This window comes from Hoplias malabaricus, chromosome 15 (assembly GCF_029633855.1).
Source record: "Hoplias malabaricus isolate fHopMal1 chromosome 15, fHopMal1.hap1, whole genome shotgun sequence".
Classification (NCBI taxonomy): Eukaryota; Metazoa; Chordata; class Actinopteri; order Characiformes; family Erythrinidae; genus Hoplias; species Hoplias malabaricus.
Window position 1 is genome coordinate 28,466,840 of NC_089814.1, and position 22,926 is coordinate 28,489,765.

At 37.1% G+C, this 22,926-nt stretch overlaps 1 protein-coding gene across 1 annotated transcript; it reads left to right on the forward strand.

Annotated features, from left to right (window-relative positions):
- Window positions 1-955: 955 nt before the first annotated feature.
- Window positions 956-10,443, forward strand: c15h5orf15 (chromosome 15 C5orf15 homolog). The gene is made up of 3 exons (XM_066645868.1): window positions 956-1,133; window positions 3,160-3,812; window positions 8,807-10,443. Exons 1-3 carry the CDS (start codon window positions 1,028-1,030, stop codon window positions 8,936-8,938), a joined length of 891 nt encoding a protein of 296 aa, XP_066501965.1. The 5' UTR covers window positions 956-1,027; the 3' UTR covers window positions 8,939-10,443.
- The last annotated feature ends 12,483 nt before the right edge of the window (window positions 10,444-22,926 follow it).

Genomic DNA, 22,926 nt, shown 5'->3' on the forward strand with positions numbered 1-22,926 from the left:
CCAACACAACAATATAAGCTATATCTAAATATTAAAATCATTCACTTAAGTAAAAATTATCTACTCTGATCCAATGTCAATTTATTTTAAAAACCTCACATTTCTAGGCATGTTGCGGACATGGCAACCGGGGATCTTTGGAAACAATCCCCCAGGCAGTGACAGTAGGCATCAAATGGATAGATTTAAACAAATGGATAGATTTAAACATGCTCCCATAATGCTGACGACGGACCTGGCACTCATTTATGGAATCAGATCATGTCAGGTGGAAATCAGGCTGGTTCTAACACAGATGAACATTCTCCTGATTTTCAAAGAGTTCAATAAATCTGAACTAGTAAAAATAAAATTTTTACTAGTGGAAATTAAAATCTTACTTGTAAAAATAAATTTTTGATATCAAGAAATAGATAAGTGGTATCAAGAGTAAATAAAATTAGATAAGAGTAGGTAAGTAAATAATTCTTGATATCAAGAATTAATTTTTTACTAGTCAAAATTTCATTCTTGATATCAAAAAATAATTTTTTTACAAGTAAGATTTAAATTTCCACTAGTAAAAATTCTATTTATACTTGTAAGAATTAAATTTGTACTAGTAAAAATATAATTAATACAAGCATTAGTACGAATTATACAACTAAATACAACTAAACTATAATTATATTTAGTTGTATAACGAACTATACAACTAAAAATACCAACTACAATTTTGACTATTGAAAATTATTTTTTTACTAGTAATAATTTAAATACAACAGAGGTAAAATCTGTTGTTACGTGTGAAATGTATAATTATACTAGTTCTAATTGAATTATTACACGTAAAAATAATATGTTCACTGGTAAAAGTTAAATTCTTGATATCAGAAAATTAATATTCACTAGTGAAAATGTTCATAGTGGTTCGTCGTGTGTACTGCCACGTTTACAAATGCATTGTAGATGACACGGCAGGTGGGGGCTGAGCTGAGGGAAGTGATCACTCCCCTCTTCTACCACGGCTCTATTCACTCCAGTCAAGATGGCGGCGATGACGAAGATGGAACAAAAATATTTATCCGCTACCTTTATAGCAATCATGGCCTTTTTACAACTTGTGCCTGTTGGTTGTTTGCCACTACTTAAAGGTGAGTTGTGTATGTTGTGTTCTGCTTCTCGTGAGAAATCTGTGAATACAAATTAGATTTATTCCGTTCCAGCTCAGTTTGTGAAGCTAGTAGAGCTACACTGTGTAGCTAGATAGATTAAAATATTCAAATAAGACGTTAGATTATAAAATGCACTCTCTAGATTACTGTTACAATATGTGTTCCTTAGGTTGTTGCTGACCTTTAAAAAAATCTAACGTATGATGCGGGTTAGCAATTCATATGATTTAATGTTCTTAAATGAAACTTGCCCCCCAGCGCTAATCGAAACGTCTAAAAATAAGTCGATATATTTTGTTATTTACAAAATGTCTGCATTGTTATAGCACTACAACAAGGATAGCTAGCTATCGCCATGGTAACGGACACGCAAAACTGCTAAATGTTCTTTAAAATGATTTTTATTTGTATTCAAGGAAGAAGTTCCGTGTTTGGACTTTGACTCCTCTATCAACAAATAAATAAGTAGTTTCTCTCCACTTTGTCAGTCACATCGTGCAACAGTAGAGAAACATTATCAATACTCAAATAAAAGTATACACGAGAAGAGTAATTATTTTCGTTTAAGCAACGCCCCCAAAAAAAGGTTAAAAAAGAAAGCCTATATAGCTACAGTTGATTTTAATGCAGACAGCGTCCAAAAGTATACCAACTAATTTTGTTTGGTCTTATTCATCATTTGCTCTAAAATATTTAGTTTTTTTATGAATTACTTAAATGTAATTTTAAGTAGATTCCTCAGTAATATACATGAGTAAAAATAAATGTATTCTGATTTAAATGTACTCAGTAAATTATAATCTATAAATATTTTAATAATGATGATCATTTAGAAGTAAATGACTAAGTAAAAAATGCAGTTTCTGTCTATATAGTTAATATCTGAAAACTCTTTTTGAACAATATCTATCTTGTGCCCCCAAAAATGTGTGTAGTATTATATGCACCAATGGTGGAAAAATGTATGCAGAGAACGATGTGAAAACCAGAGCAAAAAGAAATGTATTATTTCTTATTATTTTGGTTACAAATACAAAATTAGCAGGAATTAGCAAATATCTTTAATACAATCATTTATTTCCCCATGTATCTATATTTTATTTAACCACTTAGTAGGTTTCTCCACTGTTGGTGAAACTCACAAAGTGGACAGAAAGAACGTCTGCTTATGTATTTGTAAGAGCCCTGCGCCATTGTGAGCTTTTATACTTCTGCTTTGGTGTTTGGGACACTCTGCAATTACACCGCCACACTACTAGGGCTGAATCGCAAACACCTTTCTCTACACTATTTAGTACACAGTGTAGCAGAATTACTTTTATAAATCTTTAAAATGCACTTCGATGTTTGGGACAGAGCATAATTTACATGATATGTCAGGAATTAAACAAATACTACAATTAAGCAATTAAACAAATACAAAGCCGGCTTTTGTTAACCTGTGGTGACCCCTTTTTTCTTTTTTGTGTCATCTGTATTTTTCCCTTGTTCAAACTTTTTGTATATTTTATACAACCCTGATGCAGACTTATAAATTGGGCTTAATCAGACTGAGTGCTGTATTATTGTTTAAGATGTGTTTCCAACTGCATGTAACATCTCTATCCTTGTGTCCATCCCCTAATTTCAAGTAATATCACATGAAAGTGGTCTGATGTTATTTTAATGTGCAAAACGGCCCTATTTTTATTGCTGACAGAAACTTAATGTACAAATCTGAATTTAAGAGTAGCTGGCTTAATTCCTAAGACTGAATTCCTCACCCTTGGCTAACAAATTAAAAACCATGGGAATGTAAACACGTTTCCTTTTTTTGAATAGTTATGGGTGTTGGCCCAGTGTGTGAATTTTTTTCTCATGAAGTGTTTTTCTGAATGTCATTGTCCAGTGGAATATCTACAGCTCTTTTGTGGTGCTTCATAGGGTATGGATTATGGAATCAAGTGTATTTTTTTTTTAATGTATTGTTAGTATTTTACACTGAATATACTGCATCCTATTGCAGATCTTGTGTCACCGGGAGCCCCAAACACCTCTGAGACTACATCAGTAATCGCATTAGTGAACAGCAAGACCTCATCTCAGAACTTACTGAAGGACGGAGCAGCAAAACTCACAGGGCCTAATGACCCTCTTGGTGTCATTTCAACTGCAGCAGCTACCACTGTAGCCCCAACCACATCAGCCTCATCCAAAACAACCACTGTTTCTCTTATGAATTCAGATGGCACAGAGTCTTCTGAACTGAAGCAAAATGATGAGACACTTAGTTCCTCAAAGACCACTAGCACTCCTAAGTCCAAGCCAGTCAGTCCTGCCGACTTAAAAAAAGATGATCCAGAAACAACTTTCAATTCTGAGTCCACTACCTCTTCTGTTTTGTTTGAAACAGACAACTATGACGAAGATGATGATGAGGATGACCATGATGAATACACTTCAGATAATGCTCCAAGTGACATTTATAAGCAAAAAACAGAGGAGGAGGATGGGGATCTGGATAAAGACGTGACTCAGAACACAGGAAAGATTAGTGTACACATGAAGGACACCACCATTTACAATACCCAGGATGAAGACACTCACTTTTTCTTCCACCTTGTTATTATTGCTTTTCTGGTGGCCATAGCCTACATCACCTACCACAACAAGAGAAAGGTATATATTTACAAATACCATACTGATTATTTAGTAGCCTAAATATTTCAATTTATTTTTATTAAAAAAGACCCTTATCTGACTGTTATCAGAACTGCAATTAAGCAAAAAAAAAAAGTATACATGTAGTCTGTCACCTTCTAATGCTAGATATGTACACCCTTCCCGCTGAAGTAGCAGGGTTTCCCCACAGAAAATCGGTTAGTTATGGTGGTACCTTTGTTGAGGGGGTGTGGGGGCAGGGCTTGGGGGGTGGGGGTGGTAGTGTTTGTGATTCACTGGTTCTTGTTTGTGATTGCGCCCACGCATGCTCCCCTTGCTCTCAAATCAAGTGCAAATTCAAATCAAACATTCAAAACATTGTTTTCAAGCATGGGATGCACATGCTTTGACACACAGCCATGGAGAAACGCAGAGACGACACACAGCTCGCTTTAAACACTGGATTATATCTCAGAACGCGTGTTTGTGACAGAAAACTGAGGAATAGCGCATTAAATGAGTCACAGAACGTACTTTGGAACTTTGAAAGAGCTCTTATTATTGAGTATATTTTTGACATATACCAACTGAAACTGTAGCAAAACTATGAGCATGTGATATTTTTTTTGTACCTTTATTTAGACTGACATGATGGCACAACAGGTAGTGTCACTGTTACAAAGCTCCATGATTTTGGGGTTCCCATGATCCAAAAAAAAAAAAAAAAATTGGTAGCTGGATTGGCTACTCAAAAGTGTTTGTGTGTGTGTGTGTGTGTGTCAGTCAACCTGCGTAGGATTGGCACCCCTTCCAGGGTGTGTTCCTGCCTTGTACTCAGTGTTTCAAGGTAGACTTCGGAACCACCACGACCCTGAACTGGATAAGGGTTACAGATAATGAATGAGTGACTATAAATTTACTGATACACATTACTATTTTCTACCCCTACAAATTCCACTATCACAGGTGCTCAAGTGTTTTGCTCCAAATATACCTCCATAAAGGTGCTATGATTGCAGTTTTAACCAAACAATAACTCTGTGGAAGTTTACTTTTCCTGAAAAGCCCGTTGGTTGAACTCTACGGAGCCCCTAAAGGGACTGGGGGAAAATAAAAAAACACTATTGATTTTGCGTTCCCTTGCAAATAGTTTTGCGTTCCCTCGCAAATACTTTGTGGGCTCCGTAGTACTGTGCTTGCTGTTGATTATGTGCTTGCTGTGCGTGTCAGGTGAACTATGGAGCAGCTCGTTGAATTTTACTTTGATCTTGGACTGAAATATAAAGACATAGCATCTCTTCTGAGCAGAAAACATGGATATGTTACTGGGGAGCGCCAACTGAAACGTTTGGTGCTGTGTTGTTAACTGCTATGAAATGAGGATGAGAAAATTTAAAGTGCAAGCGCATGGACAAAGGTTACGGAACAGTACAGAGATACAGACAATGAACACAGTTTCCAAACAGTGGGAGAGAAAGGGGATAAATAAATGTGTAGCTATTGGTAGTGTGTTGGAGTAATGTGTGTAAAAGTTTTTTGGCAGAAAATGATATCCTTTTTACTGCAGCTTTAAAAAACAGAATTCCCAGATAAAATGAAATGCATGGTGTAGCGACCGGCTCTAGCTCCACAGCCGTGTCTGGAGTCATCGCGTTGAGCCACGTCTCTGCAGCGTGCCCTGAGATCTCTGTGTGTTAAGCCACTACCTTACACCCTCCATCTTGTTATTGAATGACCGGACTTTTAAGAGAGTCTTTGCTTGGTAAAGGTTTTTCGTTAAGATTCTTAGCTTGACCCCTACCCCAGTCAATAACAATAAATAAACCCAGCCGTCCACACTTTTACTTTCTTTCACGAAGCCGCCTACGTCTCATACACCACCTTACTATGGAGATACGTGGAGCTACGGCGTTCTGACTTGCACTTGTTGTTCACAACTTCCTCTGATGTTAGGCAGTTCCTTGCAGATGTATGAATGATTCGCACTGGCAACGAAACTGTGTGTTAGTGGAGATAAATAAATACATATATAATCTCTGTTTCAAGTGGCTGAATTTCCCTGGAAACTGCAGTGTCCTGATGTGTTAAATGAGTCACGAAGACAATTGTGTATCATAAAACATTTGCAAATGAGCGCAATGCATTTTGCGAGGGAACGCAAAACGTTTTGTGAGGGAACGCAAAATCAATAGTGTTTTTTTATTTTTCCCCCAGTCCCTTTAGGGGCTCCGTTGAACTCTGGCCTAGATTTAGATTTTTGTAATATTAATTGTTAGGATCTGATTCTTTAATCAGAATTTTTAAATCTGGATATTTCAGCCACCTGAAATTAAGTTCATCAAATGCCATACAAATAGAATTCAAATAAGATACGCAATTTGACATGATGCACTTCGCTATAGCCCCAGCATTAGGCCAGTCAGTGCCGTTTTTGTTGCCTACTGAGATGCACAAAAACTACATCTACACTCCAAGTCTAGTGTCTGTACAACCAATGGTTTTCTGTACAACATTGCAGGAGAAAAAAAATAAGAAAAATCCTACACATTGCATGCTTGAACCCTAAAAATATATACAGATAAGTGTAATTAAAATATTCTAAACATTCATTATCTGTAACCGCTTATCCAGTTCAGGGTCGCGGTGGGTCCAGAGCCTACCTGGAATCATTGGGCGCAAGGCGGGAATACACCCTGTCCTGCGGGAATACACCAGTCCTTCAGAGGACGACAACACACACACAAACCTACAGACACTTTTTGAGTCGCCAGTCCACCTACCAACATGTTTTTGGACTGTGGGAGGAAACACACACAGACACAGGGAGAACACACCACACTCCTCACAGACAGTCACCCGGAGGAAACCTACGCAGACACGGGGAGAACACACCACACTCCTCACAGACAGTCACCCGGAGGAAACCCACGCAGACACGGGGAGAACACACCACACTCCTCACAGACAGTCACCCGGAGGAAACCAACGCAGACACGGGGAGAACACACCACACTCCTCACAGACAGTCACCCGGATGAAACCCACACAGACATGGGGAGAACACATCACACTCCTCACAGACAGTCACCCGGATGAAACCAACGCAGACACGGGGAGAACACACCACACTCCTCACAGACAGCCACCCGGAGGAAACCCACGCAGACACGGGGAAAACACACCACGCTCCTCACAGACAGTCACCCGGAGGAAACCCACGCAGACACGGGGAAAACACAACACGCTCCTCACAGACAGTCACCCAGAGGTAACCCACGCAGACACAGGGAAAACACACCACACTGCTCACAGAGAGACACCCGGAGCGGGAATTGAACCCACAACCTCCAGGTCCTTGGAGCTGTGTGATCCACCGTGCCACCCTTATTCTAAATTCGGACAAATATAATTCAAATATTCAGAATTCAGATTCAATTACTTAATTTATTGATTTAGCTTCATGCATTCATTATATGTAACCACTTTTCCAGTTCAGTGTCGCGGTCTTTAGTTTCATATGGACCTCAAACACAAAAGCACTGCTGTGACAGCAATGTCAGTTATCATATAATTATCAGTTTGGGGTTATAAGAATTACTGTAATTATTTAGACTAATTTCTTAGATTATAACTATAGTCTTAACATTAAAGTAATTTGCTCATTAATACATGGTCATTAAAGTAACTGGAATATCTATAACAACAGTATAGGGCTGACACGGTGAAAGAATTTCCTGTGCTGAGTTTTAAAGGGACTCAAGACTGCAATATGTGGTACTACTGCCCTAAACTATCCTGATGTTAGTGCTACACTCGTGTCAATGGAACAGACCTTAACTGTTCCATTTGAGGCTGCTTCATGACTTGGTGCACTACTGCTATCTGAGGCAGTTGGGCTCAGATAGCTGGATGATAGATAACTAGGTGACATCTCAAATTCGTATTTCCATTTCATAGTGATTTTTCTTGCACAGATTTTGTGTATTGCCTCCTCTAAATTGGCTGGCTCTCCCTTCTAATTTGTTGAAATCTGAAATGCTCCCAAACAGGTGAAGTAGCATTTGGATTTGAGACTAGGTTTGCTGCCATTGTGTTCATTTTATAAAATGAACATTGACACTCAAGTCATTCAGATGCCAACAGCTGGGAATTTGTTTTTTTTTTTAAACAAATGTATTTAACATTTATTACATATGCATTGTAAAAAAAAAAGACCTTGCAAAAAATGAAAAACCTATACATTGTGGTGGCATGCCACTTTGTTCTCTGGGTAAATCCATGCGTTGACCCTGATATTAACTTAATAGCTTTCTTTCTTTCTTTTTTATTTATTTTCTTTCTTTCTCCAAACTTCCCTTGTAATAAAAGTGCTAAGACTGTACCATCAGATTGGAGGAGAGTACAGTGCCTATCTGTGTTTGGTCAGTGAAAGTGCATGTATTTGTGAGGAGAATCAAGAAGAGTGGATCATAATAAACAGTGATGTGAATGTTGTGTTCTCCCCAATCTGAGACAATAGACAGTCTCCCCAATTGTCTAGTTCTCTTTGGACACCTAATGTTTGTAAGAGACCCAAGAAATTTGCACTTAGTGTGAAAGAAACTTTTTCACATTTGAATATTCTTCAGGCTTAATACTTTGTTTTTTACATGGAGCATTTGGAATAAATGTTTTATGATATAGCGCTGCACATAAAACACCAGTCCTGTCCCATTGCTTCATTAAAAAAAAATAAATTAAAGTATTTTGAAACAGATGGACTTGTGCTTCTGGGCAGTGCCTGAAGCATTGTCCTTTTGCACATGTGGGCCAGTTTAGGAGTGTGATCTGTTCAGTCTTATGTCAGATATAGGTCACATTTATATAGACAGTGTGAACAGCAGGAAAAAAAGAAAGCTTTGGGCCACACTTACATTCTGTGTAAATGTAGCCTCAGTGTTCTATTGAGATGATTCTTTTTGAGTGCTTGCCTTAACCCTATCAAAATTTGCTGGTTTTCTTTACATGTATAGATCATGCTCCTGGCTCAGAGTCGACGCTGGAGGGATGGCCTTTGTTCTCGCAGTGTGGAGTACCATCGACTTGACCAGAATGTCCATGAGGCAATGCCTTCACTAAAGATGGCAAATGATTACATATTTTAAACATAAGTTAATGAGTGACAAATACAACCTCATGATTTTGCTCAGTGTTTTTTATTTATCAAGGAATACACTTGCTTATGGACTTGCTTATCCAGTCAAATTGGGCTTTTAATAATTGGTTACTCTTGATGTTGCGAAGCAATTACATTAGGGATAAAACCTATTTTTGTTTGAAAAATACTTTTCGTTGGTTTGGATGTGTAGATGTGATGAATATATATTGTCAGAATGAATCCACGTAAATATTTGACAGCACTAGTGGATTTAGTTCTTGTGTATGAAAAATACTTAGTACTCGTTTATATAATCATGAAATTAAAACGTTTATATTTTAAAATTAAAATATTTTAAGCTCATATTTCAAGCAGGTTTAAGTTTTTGATGGTTATCTGGGAATGAATTAGTTGACACTTTGTTTCCTCTATTTGTTTTACCCATTCATAGATATAGATTCTACTGAAAACATGGGTTGTTGCTGTAATATTGAAAGAAACAAGAAGAGTCTCATGCTTTGCTATGCAGTCTTGGGGCTGGTCCCTTTTGTTATGGCTTCAATGAAGTCCCTTGCATTACACACACTCAAGATAATCACCCCTCATGATTTTTGAAAGGCTATTTTATGTATTACTTTATCTAATAAATGTTTTTTGTTTTCCATTGGGTAATATTTTTGCATAGCATTACATTACATGTCTCATTAAAACTATCATTAGGGGTTTGCCACATCTTTTGAAATACTTGCAAAATATTTGTGTAAATTATTTTCTAAATTGCTTATATACTCCATTCCCTTGAGAAGCTCAACTCTGATGTAAATGTACTTCTCCCTGGCTTCAGCGTGCTGGAATTTAAATCAAGCAATGATTTGGAAACAGAAAACAGAAAGATACAGAATATTTGTATTCCAAAACCATAAATGCTTGATAAATGGATCAAATTAAACAGTGAGACTTGTCCAAAATATTTAAGGGGCCATTTACTTGTACCTTCAGTGTCAGTAAAAAAACTATATAGTCTAGGCATAGGTTTGGCCTGGGTCTACGTGTATGTTTAGAGAAGGATAATTCTGCTGAACAAAGCATGACTGAGCATACTAAGACTTCTTTGCCCCTGGTAGTTTCTACGGCAATTGGTTTATATAAAACATGAATACTCTCAAAGCTGACAGTCTCTTATTAATTGTTACAAGTCTAAATTAAAATAAATATATTGCTATTGTCAAGTTATTTATGAAATGTGATGCTGGCATAATCTACATGAGTCTTATTTATGTTTTTTTTTAAACCCTGTCCTGTCTAACAGAAAATTTATTTAAAAATGATTTACCATTTTGTCACTTTCTTACATGAAAAATAGGTTGTAACTGTCTGCTCAGTAGTTTAAAAATATTTTTTAAATTCATAGTATAGAAGTTTGAGAATGCATAATCTGCATGCTTGTATAAATGTTAAAAAGCCATTGGCCGGGTCTGTAGATCTGTCCTTTGTCATTAAAGCACAAGTGTAAATGGGTATATTAATTGTTTCTTGTTTTGTCATTTTATGACAAATGATTCATTTTTCATAGAGACTGGAATATCCGTTTTTTTCTGTAAGATGAAATGGGTCTAATACTGTAGGATGAGTGCATTTTTGATTTATACTAAGATGATAATTAGGAGTTATTTAAGTATTAAATCAATTTTTTCTTTTTATTATGAGAAATTTAACTGGAAGCCAGTGAAGGTTTTGTAGAACTGTGCTGATAGGGTTTATTTATTTAGCTTTAGTAAGATTCCTGTTGAGGTTTTTGCTGGAACAGCCTGACAACAGGAGTATTAGATCCAGAAAGACAAAGTCTTGTTTTGTCCAAATTCATAAGACGTTTATCATCTGGTTTGGCTGATATGTACAGTTGAATATTGTCAGTACCACAGTGGAAACTAACGCCAAGGTAACTTATAGATGTGCCTAGTGGCAGCATGTACATATGGAATAATAATGGTCCTGGGTGGTCGCTGCGTAAGGCCCTGCAAATTAACGAAGGCCCGCTTGTGTCAAGTTTGGGGAGGTTTCGTGTAACGTCATAAGATTATTCAAAGCTAACATTCAGTTTATGAAAAGAGAAAAACATACTCAACGAGACTGAGCTGCGGTAATAGTAGTCAGATAAATCTGTTACTCTTCTTCTAGAGGATGGATTGTTAATAAATAATAGCCTACGAACAAACCGGGGGATGTATTTAGAGGTAGGTAACGTGCACTGCGCAGCCGCTCTCCACAAGCCTCGCAGCGCCACAGAACCAAACTTTGAAGAAGTAAAGTAAAAAGTGAACATATATTTATGTTACTGGAGAATGCTCGTTCAACACTGGGGTCAAGCCAACATCCACTTACGACGCTGAAGTTGGTTACTTATTTGGATTCTCTGTTCCTCCTTAAATGGTGCACTAGTTGCATTCTGTCGCCGCTAGATGGCGAAATACGAACTTCCATAACATTGAAAAACTACACGTTTAGCTTAATTCCGTGGATATTATCTCTTTATTTTCAAAGTGTCTCAAAAATCTGAAAGGCTCACTAAAGACACAATATAACAGACTTTTGATATCCTGAAGATGAAGAAATTTTACAGTGGAATTATTTTGTAATAGCCCTATAAACATAGCATTAGACACTGTAGAATGTGTGGAGAATTTGCTTATTTGGCCTAATTCATTGGACATTATCTCATTATTGTCAGTGTCTCAAAAATCTGAAAGGCTCACTGAAGATACAATGTAACAGACTAATAATATCCTGAAGATGATCAAATTTTACTGTGGAACTTATATAATTGCACTTTAAACATAGCATTGGACAAGATAGAATGTGTGGAGAAATTGTGTGTTTTGCTTAATTCATTTGACATTACCTCTTTATTTTCAAATTGTCTCAAAACTCTGAATGGCTCCCTGAAAATATAATATAACAGACTTTTAATATCCTGAATATGAAGAAATATTTCTGTGAAATTGATTTGTAATGGCCCTTTGAGCATAGCATTGGACACGATAGTATGTGTGGAGAAATTGCACATTTGGCTTAATTCATTGGACATTATCTCCAAATTGTCAAAGTGTCTCAAACATCTGAAAGGCGCAGATGCAATATAACTATGTTATCTTTTTACTTTTAAAGTGTCTCAAAAATTTGAAAGGCTTATTGAAGACAGTATAAAAGACTATCTGAATCCTAAAGATGAAGAAATGTCACTTTGGATTTTTTTTTTGTCATGGCCCTGTGAACATGGCATGTGATATGAACATAGCATGTAGAAACATGAACTTTAGTTATACATTCATGTGAAAAGTTAGGAAACCCCATGAAAGCCTATTGTCTTTTTAAACATATTTAATCATACGGACACATGAGCTTCAATTTAGCAGTACTGAGAAATGGAGCTTATGTAACTAAATAAATAAACCTGAAGAAATTACTCATAAATATAAGATGTAAAACACGGGCGGCACGGTGGCGCAGCAGGTAGTGTCACAGTCACACAGCTCCACGGACCTGGAGGTTGTGGGTTCAAGTCCAGTCTGTGAGGAGTGTGGTGTGTTCTCCCTGTGTCTGCGTGGGTTTCCTCCGGGTGACTGTGTCTGCCTGGGTTTCCTCTGGGTGACTGTCTGTGAGGAGTGTTGTGTGTTCTCCCTGTGTCTGTGTGGGTTTCCTCCAGGTGCTCCGCTTTCCTCCCACGGTCCAAAAGCACACGTGGATAGATGAATTGGCAACTCTAAAAATTGTCCCTAGGTGTGATTGTGTGAGTGAATGTGTGTATCTTCCAAGGCGTGTTCCTACCTTGGGCCCAGTGATTCGATGTAGGCTCTGGACTATGGACTTTGTATGTCCTATGGAATTTCTATTTTTTAATTGTCAGATTATCAAGAATCTGTAATTGATTTTACAGAAGGTGGAGTACAAATATAATATCCCCAAGTGTAGAGTTTAATTCATAAATGTGTCTTTGTTTAAACACTGACTGTCAGTGTGTATATTCGCGATGCCTGGTTATTTCCAATATTATTATATTTTTATTATTATGCCATTTTATAGCAATTAGTCAGGTTGCCTGGCAACATATTAAGATAAAAGTGGGCCTTAAATATGAAAAGAATATCTGTAAAAAAGACAAAAGGAATTTGTGGTTTTCATCCAAAAATACATCCCAAATAGTACCTCAAAAAAGTATATTTTTACATATATTAATGAAGTTTTCTTTGAAGCAAGAATTAGCACAATTTAGGCAGCTTGGCCCAGTGAGGCTAAACAAGGCATTGATAAGATTAAGTTTGCCTAAGTCCTAAAGCTTAAAATGTAAGGAAGTTTATTTAAAGACCATTATTAACCATAACCATATAGAAATGTTTAAATGTGTGAAAAGATCATTTAATTAGATCATTTCACAATTTTAAACATTTCTATAAAATAATACTCTGATTCAAATGTTGGTCTTGATTGACCTTAGGCGAGTCCTACAGCCAAGATATGCTTTCAGTAATATTCTTTATGTCAACAAGGCTTTTACTGATGCACTGGGCATAATTTTCATAGTATCAAAGTGTTAAATATTATGAACCAACTTTTGAAGTTTCTTACATACCATGTTCAAAATCTTCATCATAATCTTCATAGCTCAAAACACGAGAACGTATGAACATAGTTATTTATCATGATAAAGACCAGCTCTCAATAGTTATGGTCCAAAATGTCTTTTAAATAAACTTCCTTTCATTTTTCTTACTCTGTAAATAGAGACTAAGTCAGTTAGTCCTTGTTTAACCTCACTGGCCCATAATACCTAAGACTCCCTATTAACTAATGTTACATGTATACATTTTTCTCTTGATACTTTGACTGTTTGGGATGTAATTTCTATCCACACATAGGCTTGGCCTTTAGGACTTGTACTTGCAAACTTTGCCTTGTTTAGCCAAGCTGCCCGGTTAGGCTTTTTTTTACATCATGTTATTCATATTTAAGACTCTCTTTTATGTTAAAATGTTGCCAGGCAACCTGATTAATTAAATGGCATAAGTGAAGTTATGTAATGACTAGGGGTGGGACTTGATTAAAAAAATAATCAAATTAATTAGAAGCTTTGTAATTAATTAATCTAAATTAATCACATTTTAATCACATTTCAAAATTTAGCATGAGAAATATTGATTTAGGTTGATACGCATTCATACGGCTTCATACGCATACATTAACCACCCTTTAATCCTCCCCAAAGACTTCTGAGTTCACCTCCCGGTTTCAGCCTCTACAGGCTTGGTCCGTACTAGCAAACAAGAATATAATAATATTGGAAATAACCAGGCATTGTGAATATACACATTGACATTAAGTGGTTAAACAAACATAACTTTATGAATTAAACTTTGAGATGTTATATTTGTACTACACCTTCTGTAAAATCAATTTCAGATTCTTGATAATCTGACAATTAAAAAAAATGCCATATACCCAAAGTTTATCCATCCATCCATCCATTTTCTGTAAGCGCTTATCCAATTCAGGGTCATGGTGGGTCCAGAGCCTACCTGGAATCATTGGGCGCAAGGCGGGAATACACCCTGGAGGGGGCGACAGTCTTTCACAAGGCAACACACACACTCACACTTTCACTCATACCTACGGACACTTCTGAGTCGCCAATCAACCTACCAACTTGTGTTTTTGGACTGTGGGAGGAAACCTGAGCACCCGGAGGAAACCCACTCCGACACAGGGAGAACACACCATCTCCTGTACCCAAAGTTCATGTTTCTACATATTCTATCATGTCATGTGCTATATTCACAGGGAAATTACAAAAAACAATTCTACAGTAAAACTTCTTCATCTTCAGGATATTAATAGTCTGTTATATTGTGTCTTCAGTGAGACTTTTTGAAAATTTAGAGATAATGACAGATAATGTCCAATGAATTTAGCCAAATGCGCAATTTCTCCACATACTCTATCATGTCCAGTGCTGTTTATTACGAAGCCATTACGGGCCATTATTACGCAGACTGAAGTTAGCTCCTTATTCGCAGATCCAGATTCATTGAGTCGCGGTGAACGAAAGGGACTGGATAAGGACCTGCGAATAAGGAGCCAAAGGACTCGGGAGCTGCGAATAAGGAACTAGAATAGTACATCTGTAAACAATTTACTATAGTAAATCTGTAAACAGTAAAAAAGCTTACATATTCAGTGTTATTAAAAGGAATCATCCAGTTTGCAAACACCACTTTAACTTCATAATGATGTACACCACCTGATTGACACGCCCTTAATATCACGTCATTCTGGTGTGCCATTTCAAAATAAAGGTCATGTGTGTTTTCCCATTTCTGTATTAATTTCAAATTTAGATAATTATTAAAATCTTGGTAGTACACAGCAAAAAGTAGGCAGCTGTTGTAGTGACGTGAAGTACAGTTGGTCTTATGTTTGAAATGGACAGAAATGGGAAATGAGTGTTTCAAAACGAGTTTCCTTTATCAAACTTAGCATTAGCTTCACATAGCTGTTTAAGTTGGAAAGGAGTATTCATCAAGAAGCTGGAGAATAACAAACAAGACGCTTAGAACTGACCCATTCGAGCTGGAACTAAATGCTTGAATACATAAATTGTGAATAAAAAGCTAGGATCTCCTAAAATGACATTTATTGCTGAACGGAATAGGATGGGACCTGTCTAGTCTAAAATTTTAAAGTGGTTTAGAGAGTACATTGTTGTAAATTCAGGGAAACTGAGGCGACTCTTTCCATTTTTGTCTTTTACTTATGTAGGTATATTTTTAGTGACATCACATGCAATTGGTTTTTATGATTTAAATGGTTAAGTGGTTCAAAACGTTTAAAAAGTTATAGCGCAAGCTTCGGCTTTTAAGGTGGAATAGCTGGCGAATAGCGCCAATAAAACTCGCAAACTGACACATGTGGAACGAAATATTTGACTATAAAAATAGTAACCAGCCTTGTCTAGTCAAAACATTTAACGTGGATTTGGACAGTAAAGGCTTGTAAATGAAGGGAAAATGGCTGCTTGTTCACCTTTTGTCTTTTTCTTGCAGAGGTAGATGTTTTAGTGAAAATATGAACACTTTTTTGTGTTCATGTTAATTATGGCACATTCTTCTTAACTATTACGGTCCAAAGCTCTTAAACTCGTCTCTTGCTGGTTCATTATTTCTAATTCCTCTTTTGTTTTCACAACAAAAGTAAAATCATCTGCATATGCTGAAATGACACATCTCTTTTTGTTTAGTTGAACACTGAAAGTTTTTTTTTTCATCCCCAAAAAAATAATATAAAAGCTTTCCCCAACCCTATCAGTCGAGAAGCCTCTCGCTGCAGCCTGTAGGAAGGTGTAGTTGGACATCCAACCCCGTCAACAACATATCTCTGCAGGCCGGAGGCCGGCAAGTGGGAGGGGCGTACGCAGCAAGTGGGCGGAAACCATCAAGTGGGCGATCTATGTTTTGTGGGAAGGCGAATGTAGGAAAAGCAGCCTTTGTGATTTGAATAAAGGGCATAGTTTATCTCCAACAGAACTAGGTACCCTCTACTAGTTATAGTTTAAAATATTAGGCTTCAGTGAAAACGAAATACATAGCACTTCTGATATTTTAATTATATATTTTTGGTAATCTGATTATGGGGTGAACTACAAAGTTATTAAATCCATTAGGTCTCTCATGTCTACAATCATTATTTTAATTTGATTACAAAACTATAGGACTGTATTATTTGTTTTGTATCGGATTATAATCAGTTTAAATGTGTAAACCCTTAAGTAACACTATAGAAAATGGCCCACTATTCAAATAAATATTTAAAGCAGCTCCTTTCCATTAATGGACATGGTAGAAATGGTGCTAATAATTTGCAAATAATCTTAATATTCAACAAACCTACCATGACCACTCAGTCATAGTGGGTGTAGTATAGTCAGTGTATTTAGCTACAAGTTAGGTGAATATAAATAGACATTCAGAGTAGTTCACTGTACTTCATCTAGTTCCGTTGCATGGTGTTAAATCAGCGGTCCCCAACCTTTTTTGCGCCACGGACCGGTTTCATCTAAGACAATATTTTCACGGACCGGCCTTCATATGCTCAGGCCTACATTGCTCGCTAATCGTCAATGACGTAATCTAATAATAACTCATCCGCAGTGGTCTTATGTCAAATGCAAACATCAACAGACAATAAGCAACCTTTGTTCATAAATTAATAATCAACAACATCTCTGTAAACGAAAATAATTATTTTAGAACGAAAATCCTTTCTAATAAAAAATAATTATAATATAAAACTAAACACGATTCAAGTCACAATACTGGTCATTTCTATATAAAAGGGTGAACAAGTCAATCAAATAATAATAATGTCAATTAGTGAGAGCCCTGAGCTTGTTTCTCTGCAACAAGCCGGTCCCATCTCTGGGTAATGGGAGACAGTGACACCCGAAGTGTGTTCCGTACGTCCAGTCTGTTCCGTTTCGTTTTGGTTGCAGATCACCTGTAGGAATAAACCCGTATTTTAAGTAGGAATCCTGATATTGTCTTTTAAATGCAGACTTCATTTTCTTGGAAGTCGTAGGCTCTTCTCCTGTCTCCTCATTGGACCGTTTCCCCTTTCCAAAGAAGCTTGCCAAAGATGTTTGTTTTTCACTCATTTTTGGGCTAAAGGCTGTATGCGTCTGTGCGTCATTCCGCACAGAAGTCATTTTTCCAAATAAAACATCAACATTCAGACTGATAATCAATTTTAAAAAAAGAAAAATTCAAACGTTCTGTGCGGCCCGGTACCTAATGGCCCACGGCCCGGTATCGGGTCGCGACCCGGTGGTTGGGGACCGCTGTGTTAAATGATTCTTTACAGAAGTATACCCTTGTTATAGAGTATTATGTATTACTCTTTGTGTTCAGATGATCACATATGCTTTGATTTGGCATCAGAACCAGGTCCTGGAACATCCTACTCACAAAATTAGTTGAGTCAAGTTTGTTTGAACAGGTAGAATAGGATCAGAATTGGATAAAACTGGCTTAGACTGTCAGAAAGCCTCCCTTTCTTCTTACCTGGATTGTGCATGTGAATTTGTAGAAGGACTATCATTCATTCATTCATTGTCTGAAACTGCTTTTCCAATTCAGGGTCGTGGTGGGTCCAGTCCGGAGCCTAACCGGAATCACAAGGCAGGAACACACCAGTCCCTCACAGGGCGACACACACACACACACACACACACACACTCACACTGAGTCGCCTATCCACATACCAACTCCTCACAGACAGTCACATGGAGGTCCCTGGAGCTGTGTGACTGCAACACTACCTGCCTCACCACCGTGCCGCCCGAAGGGCTATCAGTTTATTTTTATACAGTTCATTTATTCAGTTTAATTTATTTCTGAAATACATCATATGTACATATATTTGAGGACAAATTTATAATTAATGTAATCTACATTAAGTTGCACCCATTACTAACACAGATGTGCAAACGTGCACACACTACCTCTCTAATCCCTGTAGAGAAATACTGACAATAGAATTGGATTCTCTGGAGTAGAGAAACAAGAACCTAATGCCAGGTGAGGAATATATAGCACCCCAGCACTGAGCTGTGCTGATGAACCCATAATTACTGTCATGTCTCTTGTTAAGAAGTGAGTAGTAGGCTATATGTAAGCAAACATTATCATTCTCAGTACATGTGGTCTCAGTTAAATGGTTATTCTCTTTTTATTGCAAGAATTTCACATATTAAGCCAACCACAAACAAGTCTGTAAATCACATAATGCTGAAAATGTACTCCATATAATGTACTCAATGTTTACAAGGTACAATATTAACACTGAAAACAAAACAGTTATTACATGGTCACCAGGCATACAGCTGTACTACAAAGTACACAATAATCTAACACAATATCCCAAAGATCACACTGCTGCATTAGTTATAGAAATGTGTTAGAAGAAAGAAAATAACTAGGATACCTATTTTGTGCAGGGCATTTTACACAAAGCAGGACATCACAGTTAACCAGACAGCCTAGGTTTCTAAAAGTATCAAACTATACACACTGTCTGAACTGTGGTGTACAAGGTGCCCTGCAGTCTAGTATCTGTGCCTTAAGAATTGAGGTGAGGGCCCTACAGTCCAGTTTCCATGCCTTAAAATTCTGGGGTGAGGGGCATGGTTTAACCACAAACATCGCATTGACCCTGAGACCCTGCTCATTAACACAAGCTTTCAGAAACAGCTCCATATCACCCGTTTTCAAAAACAAATAAAAAGGGTTCTTTAGCCTCTGGGTCATCTCCAGAGCCTTTACAACAACTACATATCTCGAAGCCAGCGACATGCTTCAGTCGTGCTTAAAATGTCCTTCCAAGCTCACTTGGAGCTGTACGGTCCACTTGGAGCTGCCTCCGGCCTGCAGAGATACCCTTCTCCATATGAGCAATCCTCTTCATCCTCAGCGTTAATCCAAGCGTTTTACTGACACCTAATGGTAAACATTTCAAATAAAAAACATTACCTAACACTGCCTATTTTTAGTTAGTACATAATCCTAATTCCTAATTATTATAAGTTATTTCTGTCCTCTGGTCTAATAATTTAAGCTAGGTCAAATGATTTATTTCTTATATACAGTTTAATTTATTCCATAATACAGCTGGTATATGTGAAGTTCTTATGCTGCGTCTATTTAACAATTCATTGTAATAATATTCTGTATTTTTGGACCCACAGCTGCTGCAATGAAGAACCCGGTGCTACCAACTCCTACAGAAGCAGAGGCAAAAAATGTCTAAAGGACTACCTACGACTGGCACTGGAAAGTCTCAAGTTTATTAATTTTAATTAATTATGAATTATTTATAATATTGTTCATTTTCTTTTATTTATTAACATGTTGAATTAATAAAGCTTTCACTTAATTGTGATAATAATAATAATAATAATAATAATAATAATAATAGGATTTATACACATGTGCACCTACTCTGGGTCTGAGCTTTTCAATGTTTCTCTGCTTGTATCAACTTTTTTGAAGACAAAATGTAAATTTAAATGTAAATGAATGTTACAAGAATTTCATTTAAAATTTTACACACACACACACACACACAAACTGATAGCAAGGAAACAGCGTACCACTGCAGTTTGGCCCACTGAGGGCAAAGTTGGAGGTCCACTAGTGTTTTGCACAGCGTTTTCTGGGTGGACCACTGGTGATTAAACAGAATTTTAGACAAAATGCCACATTTTAGCACTTTTCCATTCACAGTCCAATTTACATTTTGTTCCTTCATTAGGTTCGTTTGTTATTATTTATAAATAAGATTAGTACATGATTTTAATTCAGCACATTTTTATCATAATCATTTGATATCAGGCTTATACTCATTATTATAGCTCTCATAGTTGTTAGTAATATTTGTATTAGTTTGTTTTCCAGAATAAAAGTCTCTGTGAATTTAAAATCTGTTTGAGGAGATTAAAAATGAGTTCTATCCTGTACAGGACAGTAATCTGAGTGGTCCGATGGTGGACCAGCAGTGGTCTACAGTCAGTGGTGTGCCAGCCTTTTTATGTCAGTGGACCGATATATGCTCGCTGTCGGCACACACACACACACACGCACTTAGGTTCAATTACATTCAGACGCTGTATTTTAGATATAATTTACATGCTAATCTGAAATACACCGTCTAAACGTCCAAAGCTGATATTTATAAGACGCATCGCAGATTAATAAATGCTCTATTAAATAGTAAAGGTTACATCTCATACGAGTCTGTGAGAGGCATATGTGAACACGACAAGTCCGGAACGCGGATGAGACCACTTTGGAGCGATTTGGACGTTGATGAGGGGCCGAGTGACGCCACTCATTGACATTATATGGCTGAATAACTCAAAAAATGAAAATGGCACAAACCAGGCACGAACGAATGAGACCACTTTGGCGCGATTTTGCCACTAATGGGCTGCCTTACGTAATTCTTCAAAAATGGTACCAGCTAGCACAAACGATGATTTTTGTGGCACAAACGCAGCTCCGAACTGCAGGTCCGAGTCAGATGTGCAAACGATGAACCTTTTTTGCATGTCCACAGACATCCAGCTAAAGTCCCACGTGCAGTGAGAATGTCTGGCAAGTCCACAAACGTCCAGCTGAGGTCCTATAGTCAGATGTGTAGATCATGAAAATGTTTTGCACATCCACAGATGTGCAATAGGGGTTCTGGACCAACCGACTTGATACAGGCATAATCTGAACATCTTTCTGACATTGCATGTTTGCTGGGTTGTAGGAAAGCTTGTTTCTGAAAGACCCACCACCCATTCCCCTTTACAACTTTACAGTTAAGGTCACACTAAATATTAGTTAAGGACTCCAAATGTTTATGAAATGCTTAGTTAATGTTTATTAAACATTCTGGTGCATCTATAATGAATATATTCATTTAACCTTACAGTAAGGGCCACAAAAATGTATTTAATTGTATTAAATTGTTAATTATTAATACAATTATACAATTATTAATTGTAAGTTAATTGTTAAATACTTAGCGATCACTGGTACTGACCAGTAAATGTGGAAACAGGGAGGTGAACTCAGATGATTTTGGGTAGGAGTTCAGGGTGGCTTTGAAATGCGTATGAAGCCAAGCATCAAATATTGCAGGGATGCTAGTTATTAAGTGCTACAGAATGATCAGTTTGAGAGGTACTTTGGTCAAAGGTTTGGTTGGTGTCCTGGATCGTGAGTAGATGAGTGAAAAGTGGGTTAATGAGTCCACGAATGAAGTGCCTTAATAAACGAGTGCTGTGTGAGACGGTAGAGGAATAGCATAGGTTGAGTACAATGAACATCCTTTATTGGTAATGATGATAACAGAAGTATTAGAGTGGAGGACATGGCGCGACAGTCCTCAACTTATTTATTAGGATTCTTGGACAGGTACTCATAAATGTGCCACAGCGACAAAGGGGCAGCAATTGTGCAATGCTATAAGCCCGCTGGTTGGCCACTGGCATAGATTCATATTTTGGCAAACTGATTTTTTTAGACTTGAATTTATGGGTCAGTATTTTTAAAATCTGAATTTTATAATCTGATTTTTTAAAGTGAACTTTTCAAATACCTCATGTTTATCAAATGTCATGTTTATATAGTGTAATGTATCCCATTTAAATCTTTGAAATGTACCCCTCTCTTGTTATTTAATCTTGTAAAATATGAATCTCCTTTGAAGCTGGAGCTGAACCTAGTGGGTATGATGGCCAATATAAATCCTCATGTTATCATTTGACAAACAAATAGGTAACATTACTAGAACAGCTTCTAGCCCTTCATGATGCAGAAACATTGCAGTGTGCAGGCTTTACTTCCAGGTTGATTATGGTAACACACTGTTGTCAGGAAGTTCTAGAGCGAAAAGTAAATAAATAAAAAAGAAAGTAAATTTCAGCTAGTTCAGAAGGTCCTAACTAAAACCAGAAAATTTGATCATATCAGTCCAGTTCTATCAGCGTTGCATTGTTTTCCAAATTTGCATATTGACAAAAAAAATTTTTTATTGCAAGATGTTTTTTCCCCATTACAAACCATCATGTTACTTTAGGTCACATGTCTGTGGCATTCTACTAGTTCCAAGAATTCAGAAGACTTCTTCATATTAACCCCCAACTTTTGAGTAATCTTCCAGTTAATGTTTGGGACTCAGACCCAGTCTCAGTCTTTAACTCTAGGCTGAAAACCTACTTGTTTAGTGTAGCTTTTAGTAATTAACCTTTCCCCTTACAGATAAAGCCTGTAGAGCCAGGGGTTCACTGACATAGGGAATTATGGTAAACTGCAATGCTGGCGCTGTTGTCTCACTGCTCACATGTAATCACTTGACGCTTGGTTGATTCACGCTGGAGCAGGGATGCCAGTTTTTCTGGGT

Bases quoted from the DNA above. Each gene is read 5' to 3' on its own strand.
- c15h5orf15 (XM_066645868.1), top strand. From the start codon at position 1,028: ATGGCGGCGATGACGAAGATGGAACAAAAATATTTATCCGCTACCTTT. The intron at 1,134-3,159 runs GTGAGTTGTGTA...ATCCTATTGCAG, and splicing joins TTGTTTGCCACTACTTAAAG to ATCTTGTGTCACCGGGAGCC. The intron at 3,813-8,806 runs GTATATATTTAC...TTACATGTATAG, and splicing joins CCTACCACAACAAGAGAAAG to ATCATGCTCCTGGCTCAGAG.